This window comes from Neopelma chrysocephalum, unplaced genomic scaffold (genome assembly GCF_003984885.1).
Source record: "Neopelma chrysocephalum unplaced genomic scaffold, ASM398488v2 Primary Assembly neopelma1_165, whole genome shotgun sequence".
In the NCBI taxonomy this organism is placed as follows: Eukaryota; Metazoa; Chordata; class Aves; order Passeriformes; family Pipridae; genus Neopelma; species Neopelma chrysocephalum.
This window is the reverse complement of record NW_020897827.1, coordinates 352,504-364,758: the sequence shown is the minus strand read 5'-3', so window position 1 is coordinate 364,758 and position 12,255 is coordinate 352,504. Positions and strand designations below refer to the sequence as shown.

Genomic DNA, 12,255 nt, shown 5'->3' with positions numbered 1-12,255 from the left:
GCCCGTCCTGGATCCATCCCGCCGTGTTTCCCGGCAGTGCCGTGCCCTGGCACAAAGGCCCCTCCAGGCCGTGCCGGGCAGACACGGCTCCGGCCCTGCACAAAGACTCTTTTAGCCGCCCGGGAAAGCCCCTGGCACCCGGCCCTGGCTCTCACCACCCCCTGCCATGGGCCAACAGGGGCGAAAGGGGCAAAAGATCCCCCAAACTCAGAGCACGTGTGGATGGTGACATCGTCGCACACACAGCTATGGTGGGATAAGTCCCCTCTGGATCTGGGATGGGGACGGGAGTCCTGAGTCTCGTCCGGGCGCCAGGGCCACCAGCCAGTGCTTCCACAGATCCAGTGGGATGGGAAGGACTTTGAAGGCTTCAGCCACTTAATTAACACCTGGCTTTAATTAATAGCCTGGAGTGATGGGCTGCTTGTGCCAGGGCTCATCTTGGGGGATGTGACATGGGGAGGATACGTACATGTGTGTGCCCACGTGTGGGTGTGTGTGCCCATGTGTACATGTGTATGTGCCCATGTGTGTGCCCACATGTGTGTGCCCACGTGTGGGTGTGTGTGTGCCCACGTGTGTGCCCATATGTACATGTGTATGTGCCCATGTGTGCATGCGTATGCCCACACGTGTGTGTGTGTGTGCCCACGTGTGGGTGTGTGTGTGCCCACGTGTGGGTGTGGGTGTGCCCGTGTGCCCACGTGTGCATGTGTGTGCCCACATGTGGATGTGCCTGCGTGTGCACAGTGGGATGGCTCTGTGTGTGTGTGTGTGCTGTGTGTACATGGAAGGGTAACTGGGCATGTGCCACTCTGGCATGTGTGTGCACGTGCACACGTGTGTTGGCCTGGCTGTGCCTGTGTGTGCACAGCACGGTGGCTGTGCCCGTGCACACTGTGTGTGTGTGGAAGGGGAGCTGTGTGTGCACAGCTCTGGGTGCATCCCATGTCTGTGCACACGTGTTCAGGGAAAGCAGCACACGTGTGTATCTGTGCACACTGTGTGTGTCCCCACGTGTGTGCCAGGCAGGCACATGTGTGTGCCTTGCACATGGGGTGTGTGTTTGTGGACATGGACAGACGTGTGTGTGTCTCTGGAGGTGTCTGTGTGCACGTGGGTGCCTGTGGGTGTGCACACGTGTACGAGTGGAGATGCAGGTGACTCCACACGTGTATGCACAGATCTCACATGTACATGTGTGTGGATCTCCCACGGCACCACACCCAGCCTTGCACCCACCCCCACCCGCTGGCTGCCCTGGGGGTGAACTTGGCCACTGCTCCATCTCTGCCCTGCCCTGTGCCCCAGGCCCCCCAGGGGGGGCAGGGGGTGGGCAGGGGGCTGTGCCACGGTGCCCAGGCTGGGTGCCAGGGCACAGACACCCCTGCCAGGCGCCACGGCCTGGCTTTGTGCCGGCCCACTGGCTCCCTGGCTGGCGGCCAGTGCCGGGGCACCCAGCGGGACGGGGGCTCCGTGCTCCATAAAAACCCTCGGGAGGGCACATCACACCCACCCCGGGCATGGAGAGCCAGCGCCCGTCCTCCTACAGCCGCCGCTTTGGCCCCGCCACCCCCATGCACCGGGTGCCCCCCGCCAGCCCCTCAGTCCGGAGCCACCGGGGACCCCGCGGCGCCCACCCGGCCGCCCGGCTGGGCTCGGGCAGGATGGACTTCTCACTGGCCACGGCGCTCAACTTGGAGTTCCGGGAGACGCGCACCAGCGAGAGGGTGGAGATGATGGAGCTCAACGACCGCTTCGCCAGCTACATCGAGAAGGTGCGGCTGCTGGAGCAGCAGAACAAGGTGCTGGTGCTGGAGCTGAACCAGGCGCGGGACCAGGAGCCCTCCCGCCTGGGGGACGTTTACCAGGAGCAGCTGCGGGAGCTGCGGCGCCACGCGGAGCAGTTGGGCACCGCCAAGGCCCGGCTGGAGATCGAGAGGGACAACCTGGCCCAGGACCTCGGCAGCCTCCAGCAGAAGTAAGGCACTGTCCAGCTGGGGCTACTTCTGGGGACCAGGGTGGCCACCAGGAGCAGGATGGAAAATGGCCACTGGGATGGGCGTCAGGGTGATTACCAGGAGCAGGGTGGCCACTGGAATCGGGACCAGGGTGGCTACCGGATCCAAAGTGGCAGCAGGGACCAGGATGGCCACAAGGATGGTGATCTGGGTTGTCCTGGGGACCACGGTGGTGAAGGGGATGGTGATGTGGCCGGGGAAGTGGTGATGTCATGGGGACCATGGTGGTGGCAAGGACCAGGGTGACCCCTGGGACCAGGATGGAGACTGGGGGGTACCCAGGGATCAGGGTGGCCACAGAGACAGTGCCCGGGGACTGGGCACTGATGAGCACCAGGGTGGTGGTGGGGACCAGGGTGACCCCTGGGAACAGTGTGGGATGGTGGAGGGGGTGTGGGATGGGTGCAGGCACTGACACAGGGTTTAGGCGGGTGCTGGGGCTGTGTTGGCACAGGGAGGTGTGTCTGTGGGCAGAGAGGGACAGATCACGGTGCCAGAGTGGTCACAATGCCAGACATGTAACGGTGCCCCTGCTCTGGCACAGGCTGCAGGATGAGGTGACCCTGCGGCTGGAGGCCGAGAGCAACCTGGCTGCCTACAGGCAGGTGAGGGCAGGGGCCACATCCTGCACTGCAGGGGTTCAGCTCCCATCTTGTCCTCTCCTTGGGATGGGCATGGATGGGGAGGGGGTGGACAGGAGCAGGCAGTGAGGGACTGGGATATGTTACAATGGGCAGAGAGGTGCAGGGATGGGGCAGGGATGGGCAGGGATGGACCATGGATGGGCAAGGATGGGCAGAAAATGTGTGGGGGTAGGCAGGAGCAGGCAGTGAGGGACTGGGATGTGTTATGATGAGCAGAAATGGTCAGGAACAGGGCAGGAATGGAACAGAGATTGGGCAGGAATGGAGCAGGGATGGGTAGTTAGTGAGGGACTGGGATATGTTGCAATGGGCAGAGACAGGCAGGGCTGGGCAGGAGAGGGCAGGAATGGGCATGGCCAGGCAGCTCAGGAGGGAGCAGACCCAGGGGGCCAGCCTGAGACTGTCCCCTCTGTCCCCCCACGGTGACAGGACGTGGACAATGCCACCTTGGCTCGCCTGGACCTGGAGCGGCGCGTGGGGACCCTGCAGGACGAGATCGCCTTCCTGCGCAAGGTCCACGAGGAGGTAACCCTGCCCGGGGGGGCTGGGGGGTCCTGGGGCTCGGGGGGGCTGTGCTGACCCCCCTGTCCCCATCAGGAGCTGCGGGAGCTGCAGGAGCAGCTGTCCCGGCAGCGGGTGCACGTGGAGGTGGACGCCAGCAAACCAGACCTGACGGCCGCCCTGCGCGACATCCGCTGCCAGTACGAGGCCGTGGCCGCCAGCAACGCCCAGGAGACAGAGCAGTGGTACAAGTCCAAGGTGCAGAGTGAGCTGGTGGCCTCACAGAGGGGTGGCCTGGCTGTTCCCCCCGGAATGTCACCTGCTCGGGGCTGGGGCTGCTCACCTGGGGTTGGGGGGTGGTGAGGGGGTTTGGGATCTCCGCTGTCCCTGCCCAAGTCAGGGATGTTTCTCCACATTCCCGGGGCTGTGTCCCTCCTGTGGAGCACAGCAGAGCTGTGCCCCCAGGCCATGTGCCACTGGGACACATCCCTGCCGCGTGGTCCCATCCCGTGGCACGTGTCCCTGTCCCAGTTCGCAGACCTGACGGACGCGGCCGCCCGGCAAACCGAGGCCCTGCGTGCGGCCAAGCAGGAGGCCAACGAGTACCGGCGCCAGCTGCAGGCCCTCACCTGCGACCTGGAGGCTCTGAGGGGCTCGGTAGGTGATGGCCATGAGGTGTAAGAGGGGGGACACGGCCTTGGGGAGCTGCCACCACCGTGGGGTTCCCCGGAACCCCAGTGGGACACCAGCCAGTGCTGGGGAATGGTGGCTCCCCTGGGGTGGGAGATGAGCACTGGGATGAGCCCCCAGCTCCTGGGAGAAGGTGGCCATGGAGGGTGTCACGGCCCCTCGTGGACCCCCAGAACGAGTCCCTGGAGAGGCAGCTGCGGGAGCTGGAGGAGCGCTACGCCCTGGAGACGGCCGGCTACCAGGACACAGTGGCACGGCTGGAGGGGGACATCCAGAGCCTCAAGGAGGAGATGGCCCGGCACCTGCAGGACTACCAGGACCTGCTCAACGTCAAGCTGGCCCTGGACATGGAGATCGCCACGTACCGCAAACTGCTGGAGGGCGAGGAGAGCAGGTGATGGCACAGCAGGGGCTCCACATCCTCGGGGTCCCTCTGGGGTGTCCAGCTGGGTTGGGGACCATCCTCCAGCCCTGCTGCCCCAGCCCCAGGCAGGTAGAGCTGGGGGGCAGCAGGACCCTGTGCTCTTCCCAACACCCTGGTTGCTCCTGCAGGATCACCATCCCTGTGCAGAGCTTCTCCAACCTGCAGGTCCGAGGTGAGGCTGGGGGGGGCAGGGGAGAAGCAGGATGGTGGCACAAGCAGGGGTGTCTTATGGGGGCTCTGTGGCAGGAGATGCCACCTAGGCCATCCCTGCCCCATCCAGAGGGACTGGGAGGTTTTTCTCTGAATTTCAAGGAACCAGGACTTCTGGTTTTCCCAGGATGGGGGGAGGAGGGTGCCATGGACACATCCCCCAGGCTGAGCATGTCCCCAAGGCTGAGCATGTCCCCAAGCCCATTGATGTGCCCAAGACTGACCACATCATGACATCCCCCTGGCCAGTTGTGCTCCCCAAGGACAAGCCTGTCCCCAGGCTCAGTCACATCCCAAAACCACCCATGTCCCCATGGTCAACGACATCTCCAAGGTCAAAAATGTCCCCAGTGCCAACTGTGTCCCCAGGGCTAATCACATCCCTAAATCAGCCACAACCTCAGAGCCAACACTGTCCCTGAGGCTGGTTGTGTCCCCAGGGCCACTGTCTCCCATGGTTCAGGGTTTTCCAGCCCAATTCATTTACTTTGGGCCTCTCCACGTGAGCATGGCTGGAAGGGCCATACCCTGGCCACGGTGTCACTGTCCCGGCCTTGTTCCCCAGAGAACATCCTGGACACCAAATCCGTGCCAGAAACCCAGGTGAAGAGGAGGATCGTGGTCAAAACTGTGGAGACCCGAGATGGAGAGGTGGGAAATCCTCATCCTTGTCACCCACGCTCCACCTCCCCCTCCCCACGGGGTGTCCCCAGGAAACTTGTACGTGGGGCCACCACCCCTGAGCCCCAGGAGCAGCCCGGGCAGGGAGCCAGTGATCCCAGTGCCCTGAGAGCACGGCTGGGCTGAGCCCGGCAGCTCAGAGAGAACACAGCTCCCTGTCACATGTGTCCCTATCCCTGTCCCCGTCCCCAGGCTCATTCGAGCCCAGGCAGGCTCAGCCGGGAGCGGAGCCTGAGCCGGGGGTGATGGTCCCTCTCTCCCTCCGGCTCCAGGTGCTCAAGGAGTCCAAGCAGGAGCACAAGGAGATGTCTTAGGGCGGACGATCCCGAGCTCCGCAGGTCCCGCCCGACGCTGCGAGGGAGCCCCGCGGGCGGGCACGGGGGGCGGGAGGAGCCGGTGGTGCCTCGAGGGAGGCACCCCTCGGTCCCCCCTGCACCCCTCGCCTCTCCCGCGTCCCCCCGTGCCCAGGGACCCCTGGCACCCTGTTTGGGGCTGGCAGAGAGCACAGCGCCTGTCGGAGCGGGCACTGCGTGGGGCGGGGGTGGGCAGCACGCAGGTCCGGGCAGAGCCAGGCTCCCCGGAGGGATCCTGCCGCGTTCCCACAGCACGGGGGGCCGGTGGTTTGGGGGCTGTTCCCGCCTTGCCCAGGGTCTCCAGCTCACCAGTGCCGATGGAGAGGGTCCATCCTGTTTTGATCTCCATGCAGTGGTTGGACAAGATGATGGTGCCAAGAGCATCTCCTGCACCCACCTTGCTGCCCTCTCTGGTCTGGGAGACCCCCCTGGATCTCCCCAGTGCACCCTGACCCCCAGCACCCTTGGGTGGGGGGCTGCAGAGTGCAAGGCACCCGCTGGAGAGGGACACTGCCCTGTCACCAGGGGTTGGTGAGCTCAGCTGAGAGGCAGGGGCAGGAAAACGGGGAGGATGGAGAGGCAGGGGAGGAGGAAGGGGAGGATGGAGAGGCAGTGGTGGGAGGAAGAGGACAATGGAAAAGCAAGATGCTCTTGGGATGGTGTCAGGGGGTGATGAAATGGGGATCAGGAGGGATTCCTGGGGGTGTCCAGGGTGGTTTGTGGGGGCAGTGTGGGCTGAGTGGCCTCAAGAACTTCTCCTGGCACAGAGCCATGGCACTGTCCTGACCCCCACACTGGGTGTCTGCCACCAGGGTGTCCCCAACACTGTGGTGGGGACAAACAGACCTGAGGGGTTCATGGTGAGGTGTGACCCCTGCACCTGGGGGTCTCACACAGGGGAAAATGGAGAGAAAGGGGGTGCAGAGGAGGAAGAAGATGTTGGGGGCTCCCACAAACAGAGCCATCCCTGTCCTGACTGTCCCACCTGGGGTCACACTCTGAGCCAGGGGGTCTGGGGACCAGGGCTGCCTCAGTCACAGCCCCTGCCATGCACAGAACCTGAGCCCATCCTTCCATGGGCATTCAGGGCAGGGGTGGAAGAAATCCCTTGCCCCTGGGCTGCACGTGGCCCTGTGCCCCCACCTGTCCTCCCCCAGACCACCCAGGGCATTGCCCAGCCCCACTCCCACCTTCACTGCAGCCACTGACCATGAGCAGAGCCTTTCCTGACTCCACCTGACACAGGAGCAAGGACCCAGCAGCACTCCCCGTGCCCTGCCAGCCCCTTGTGATGACACATCCCCGCTCTCGGATCCATCCCCTCATCCCTCTGTCCCGCTCATCCCCTGGCTCAGGTTTGCTTTGCTCCAACTCCAGAAAGGCCATTCCTGGGGCAGGAGATGTTACAGGAGCCCAGGGCAGTGCCCAGGGTGGGAACCCAGGGGGAATCCAGCTTGGCCCCCACAAACAGCCTCCCTTGTTATTAATTACTGACTAACGCCTGTCGCAGCTCGGGGTGAGGAATAAAGCTAATGAACACTCTGGTTGTGCCTGAATTTGCCTTTCTGCAGCCAAGCCACGGGGTTTGGGGATTATCTGGGCAGTGGGGCCCTTTGGGGGCCCAAACTGAGCTCAGTGCTGTTGGGGATGTGCTCAGGGCTGAGCCCCACGGCACAGACACGCTCCAGGGGTCAACCCGTGAGGGACCGAACATGGGAGGGGGAGCAGGGATAACACCCTGAGCTGGCAGCCAGGCAGTGGGGTGGGAGAGACCCCCTTCCCAGGAGGGGAAGCAGGGATCTGCTCAGGATTCTCCACCCTCCCAGGAAACTCCTGGGATCCTCTGCTGCTGTTGGGGCTGAGGGTGGATTTGAGATCCTGCACATCATCGACACGGTTCAAGTGCCAGGGCATTGTTGGGACCCTCAGTGCCCTCCTGGACAGTGACAGTTGTCTTGGGAACGCTGAAATCCCCAAGCCACATCCTTGGAAAAAGGGGATGAGCCCAGTGGGGACATCCTGCTCCACACTGAGGAGCAAGTGGCCACCAAAACCCTGCAGAGATGCCACCACCTTTGGGGGACGTACAAGATAACGTTGTCTGGCACAAACATTGACTCCCAACTCTGTGCTCAGAGTTGGATGAGTTTAAAACCCTCAAAAATCAGATACATTTCTGAAGAAAATCAGCTGATTAATTTGAAAAATATTTTTCATCTTTTAAAAATGAAAAAAAAGTGTTTAAACCAAAATTAAAAACAAACAAACAAACAGGTTTGCTCCAGCTAAGGAGCTCAAAGGAACATTGAAGGGTTTGGGATGCTGGGACTCACAGTTCTCAGCAAGAAAAACAAGTTAAATGAGGGAAAAAAGGGTGAGAAAAGCAACTATTAATTGAATTAAAATAGTTTGGTGGATCTTTTTATCACCCTTTTAGGAAAACAACTCTAATAAATCACTGATGCGGATCAAGAACTCTGTAGAGCTTGGCCAGAACATCTTGCACCAGCTCCAAGTTTTCATTGGAAAAAAAAAAAGGACTTTATTGAGCTTAAACCCCCACTGTCAGCCAGGAACACATCCCGGCAGCGTGAAATCCTGCCAGGAACAAATCCTGGCTGTGCGAAATCCCACCTGGAACAAATCCTGGCGCTGTGAAATCCTCCCTGTCCCCACTAAGCTGTGCCAAAACAGGGAGTTTCCCACATCAGTCCTCGGTGTCCTGCTCTTGCCCGAGGGCAGGGTGAACAGGGGCTGGCAGAGATCGATTGGTGGTGGCCAAAGCATTGGAAACTTCCAAAGGGAGGATGATCCAAGTGCCCCGTGGGGGAGATGCTCCAGCCTGGGCAGGTTCCTGAGCACCCGCCAGCAGCAGCAGCCGGGGTGGGTGAGGATGAAGATATGATGATGATGAAGCCCATGTTTGCTCCCCACCCACCCTGCCTGGATGCCCAGGGTGGCAGGATGAAGATGATGATGATGAAGATGAAGCCCATGTTTGATTCCCACAGCCCCTCAGCTCAGCTGTTGGCAGCTCAGGTCACACCACACACCCACGGACCAGGAAAGGCAGAAGGAATGGCACCATGGCAGAGTGCAGGGACACAGATGTCCCCAAGAGAGGTGCCACAAAGCCCAACATTCACGTGCCAGGCCTCAGGGATGGATCCTGTCATCAGGTGTTGGGTGGTTCTCGTCTGCCAGGGTGAATCTGCCGTTTGCTGGGTTGGGTTTTGGAACAAGAAGGACCCGACAGTTGTCACTGGCATTGATTACATCTCCTAAATCCCCTGAGTGACCATGGACACAGGTGGAAAAGGGAAGGAACTATCTGGGTTTAGGTTTCTCCTTCACTACCCAGCAATGTTTTCTTTCCCTTGGTTTTCTCCTCATCCAAGAGACTCTCCCATCCCCATCAGTGAGGACACCCTGCCCAGAGACCACAGCACCACAGCCTGGGAACTGAACTTTATTTGTGCAGAACTCGTGCTCTGGGTGATGCCAAGGTCAGGCCTTCAGTCTCTTCTGAACCTCTTTTAGCCCCTGGTGCTCCTGCCCCTCAGCCGAGCTGGAAACACTTCATCAGCTCCACCACTATCCTTTCCTCCTCGCCTTCCTTTTCCGAGTGGGTGTCCATGGTGCGAGGTTCCCTCCCTGCCTCCTGGCCTGGCTTTCCAGCAGCCCAGCAATCCCTGCTCAGGCCCTGCAGCTTCCTGAACAAATCCTGGCCGCTCTCCTTCTCCGCCTGGCTCAGGAGCTCCACGTTCAGCCCGAAGCGCCGGGTGCCCGCCAGGCCCTGCAGGATCTCCAGGATGGCAGCCCCATCTCCAGGATGGAAGTTCTCTGCCAGCACCCTCAGGAATTCCCCCAGGAGGCCAAAGCCCACGTCAGCCCGGAAGATCCTGCCCAAGGCCTCCCCTCCCAGCTCCAGCAGAAACCGGTATTTCTCTGTCCCGCTCTTCAGGCACCTGCGCCAATCCCTGTGGAATTCTGCAGCCGTTCCAGGCAGCTGATCCAGTTCCTGAAGGAAAAAGGAGTCAGGTCCTTTTTTTTTGTTCCCCCTCAAAGGCTTTGTTCCCCTCTGCCCCGATCAGCCCGAGATGTTTCTCACAGGGGCTTTGGCTGCACAAGGAGCTGCTGAGGGGGAAAACGGGAAGACAAGGAAATGCCAGGTGCCTTGAGCCCAGAGAAACCTGGGAACTCCAGGGGATGAGATGTGACACCTGGTGTGAACACAGACGGTTGTGGAGTGATCCTGAGCCCAACCAGACCTGCTGTCCAGGCAGCAGGATTAACCCAAACTGGCCCTTTTCCATGCTGTGGATCATTGAACTGTGGGTGAGGATGAGGAGCAGTGGCATAAACCAAAACACAAGTTCCACCTCAACATGAGGAGCTTCTTTCCATGGAGGTGGCAGAACACTGGAACAGCTGCCCAGGGAGGTCATGAAGACACTCCAAACCCACCTGCACATGTTCCTGTGGCACCTGCTCCAGGTGACCCTGCCTTGGCTGGGGGGCTGGACTGAGTGATCTCCAGAGGTCCCTTCCAACCCCAGCTGGGATTCTGGGAGAGGAAGCACTGGCTGTGCTCAGCCAGAGGCTGTTCCAGGGAGGATCCTGATGCACATCTCTGGGTCACAGGAGTGTGGGCTGGGAGGGCTCTGCTCCCCCACTGTTCCTGGAGACCATGGGAGGCACTGGGAGCTCTGGGCCCAGGCTGTGCAGCCGCCATTCCCACAGGGATGGAGCTGACTCTTCCTGAGGGGGCCCAACCTGACCCTGCAGGGATCCAAACCCTGATGTTCCAGGGTCTGGGAGGGCTGGCTTACAGTCCCTGAGTAACTCCCACATTCCAACTAACACCCAGATCGCTCCCAAGCCATTTCCAGCTGTGGAGGAGGCCCTGGAGTCTCCCCCTCACCTGTGGGATCTCCTCGGTGTGGGCAGGTGGTGCCTTGGCTGGGGCTGCACAGGGATTCCACAACACATTCCTCCTCTGCCCCAGCCTGTCCTTCTTCTCCAGAGGCTTCAGGTGTGAGGCCAGCACGATGTTCCTGCAGGGAACAGGGATGGGAGGGACAGGGGGCAAGAGAAAACACTCTGAGGCTTCGAGTTACTTCCATCCAGAGGCACTGGACAGGCTGCAGGAGCAGGGCCTTATCAATATAGGGACAAACCAGCTCAAAATTCCCTGGGAATCCTGTTATGGGGACTGGCAAGATGTTTGGGGTAGAAAAAGCCACTTTAAAATGTTTTCCTGCCTCTCAGGGATCAGGCAGTGACTGAGTGCAGGTGAATCCATGAACGGAATTTGATCTGGTCCTAAAGTGTGGTAAAAACCCTGGATCCACCTGTGGATGTCAAGAGACAGGGAGTTGCCAGACAGATCTGTATGGGATCCAGGACTTCAGTGGGGTCTGGGAGTCCCACATGGATCTATAGGACATCCAGGATGTTGATGGGCACTGGAAGTCCCAGCTGGACCTGCAGGTGGATCCAGGAGTTTGGTGGGCACTGGGATTGCCTGGCACTGCTCCCTGTGGAGCAGCCTTGCCATCCCAACCTGCCTCCAACACCCTGGACAGAGCAGTGATGGAATTGGGAGCAGGGATAGGCTGGGCAGGGGACAGGGGACATGTGTCACAACCTTCCTGTCACAATCCCCTGTTTCTGCAGCCCCAGCAGGGCTTGAGGGGTGTGGGGAGAGAGGGGCGGCTTGGGGTGGGAATGGGGACAGGGAACAGTGTCCTGGAGAGGGGACAGCCCCTTCCCAGTGCTGGGCCACAATCGGGCACCACAGGGACCTGTCCTGGAGCAGGGACCGAGCTCAGCCCACACGGGGCCACCCGAGGAGATTTGGGGACAAATCTGAACCACAATCGATTGTCCTCGGAGCCGGGTGGTTCCTGGGATCCCGAGGCCGTTCCTGGGATCCCGGGACTGCTGCCCAGCCACTCCCCCCTCGGGCCCCTCCCGGAGCAGCTCCGAGTTCCCGGAGCCCCCCAGGACGAGCTCCCCCCGCACCTGAAGTCGCGATAGTCGGGGACGCCCTGGAGCAGCGCCCTCAGCTTAGCCTCGCCCTCCCGCTGCCGCCGCTCGTCCTCGGCCAGAGCCGCCCGCAGCTCCCGCTGCAGGGCCGGGAGAGCTGCCCCGGGATCCATCCCGGGAGCACAGGCACAGCGCACCGGGCACGGGGACCCTCCTGTCGCGACAGCCCTGTGGGGATGGCCTAGGGCACCCCACTATCGCGACAGCCCTGCCGGGGATGGTCTGAACGACCCCACTCCTGTCACAACAGCCCTGCCGGGACTGGCCCCACGGACCCCGCTCTTATCGCGACAGTCCGGCCTTGGGGACTCCGCTCCCACTGTGAGTGAGCCCTAAAGGCCACGCACGTCGGCGGCAATGGGGAAGCCCCGCTCCTATCGCGACAGGCCCCGACACAACTGCGGCCCCGGGGCCCCTCACTGTCGCGACAGCCCTGCCGGGTGCCGAGGCCCCCCGCCCCCAGAGCCGCTCTATCGCGACAGTCCCGCTGGGTGCCAAGCCCCTCCGGGCCGCTCTATCGCGACAGTCCCGGCCTCGCTCCCGCCTCCACAGCGCCGGGGCCGCGCGAGGCCCCCCCCGGGGCTGCCCCGGCCGCGCCTGACAGACCTGGCCCCGCCGCCCCGCGCGGCCCCAACCGGCCCGCGGCCCCTGGGCACGCCAGGACCGAACCCGAACCGAAC

The 12,255-nt window shown here is 61.7% G+C and overlaps 2 protein-coding genes across 3 annotated transcripts; one reads left to right on the top strand and one right to left on the bottom strand.

Annotated features, from left to right (window-relative positions):
- Positions 1-1,523: 1,523 nt before the first annotated feature.
- GFAP (glial fibrillary acidic protein) lies at positions 1,524-7,058 on the top strand. The gene is made up of 9 exons (XM_027701666.1): positions 1,524-1,981; positions 2,566-2,626; positions 3,095-3,190; positions 3,263-3,424; positions 3,698-3,823; positions 4,030-4,250; positions 4,409-4,452; positions 5,056-5,141; positions 5,444-7,058. Exons 1-9 carry the CDS (start codon positions 1,524-1,526, stop codon positions 5,483-5,485), a joined length of 1,296 nt encoding a protein of 431 aa, XP_027557467.1. The 3' UTR covers positions 5,486-7,058.
- A 1,923-nt stretch (positions 7,059-8,981) lies between these two features.
- CCDC103 (coiled-coil domain containing 103) lies at positions 8,982-12,139 on the bottom strand. 2 transcript variants are annotated; one of them, XM_027701674.1, is made up of 4 exons: positions 11,767-12,139; positions 11,552-11,713; positions 10,449-10,581; positions 8,982-9,545 (listed from the first exon to the last, which is right to left on the bottom strand). In XM_027701674.1, the coding sequence occupies exons 2-4, from the start codon at positions 11,686-11,688 to the stop codon at positions 9,084-9,086; spliced, it is 732 nt and encodes a 243-aa protein (XP_027557475.1). In that variant the 5' UTR covers positions 11,689-11,713; positions 11,767-12,139; the 3' UTR covers positions 8,982-9,083. The 2 variants fall into 2 exon arrangements, with proteins under 2 accessions (XP_027557475.1, XP_027557474.1); XM_027701673.1 differs by having other exon boundaries at positions 11,552-12,139.
- Between the last annotated feature and the right edge of the window lie 116 nt (positions 12,140-12,255).

Excerpts from the sequence above, each read along its gene's own strand:
- CCDC103 (XM_027701673.1), bottom strand. The coding sequence starts at position 11,688 with ATGGATCCCGGGGCAGCTCTCCCGGCCCTGCAGCGGGAGCTGCGGGCG. Across the intron at positions 10,582-11,551 it reads CCCGACTATCGCGACTTCAG|GAACATCGTGCTGGCCTCAC; the intron begins GTGCGGGGGGAG and ends TGTTCCCTGCAG. Across the intron at positions 9,546-10,448 it reads ACACCGAGGAGATCCCACAG|GAACTGGATCAGCTGCCTGG; the intron begins GTGAGGGGGAGA and ends TTTTTCCTTCAG.
- GFAP (XM_027701666.1), top strand. The coding sequence starts at position 1,524 with ATGGAGAGCCAGCGCCCGTCCTCCTACAGCCGCCGCTTTGGCCCCGCC. Across the intron at positions 1,982-2,565 it reads CTCGGCAGCCTCCAGCAGAA|GCTGCAGGATGAGGTGACCC; the intron begins GTAAGGCACTGT and ends GCTCTGGCACAG. Across the intron at positions 3,191-3,262 it reads TGCGCAAGGTCCACGAGGAG|GAGCTGCGGGAGCTGCAGGA; the intron begins GTAACCCTGCCC and ends TGTCCCCATCAG.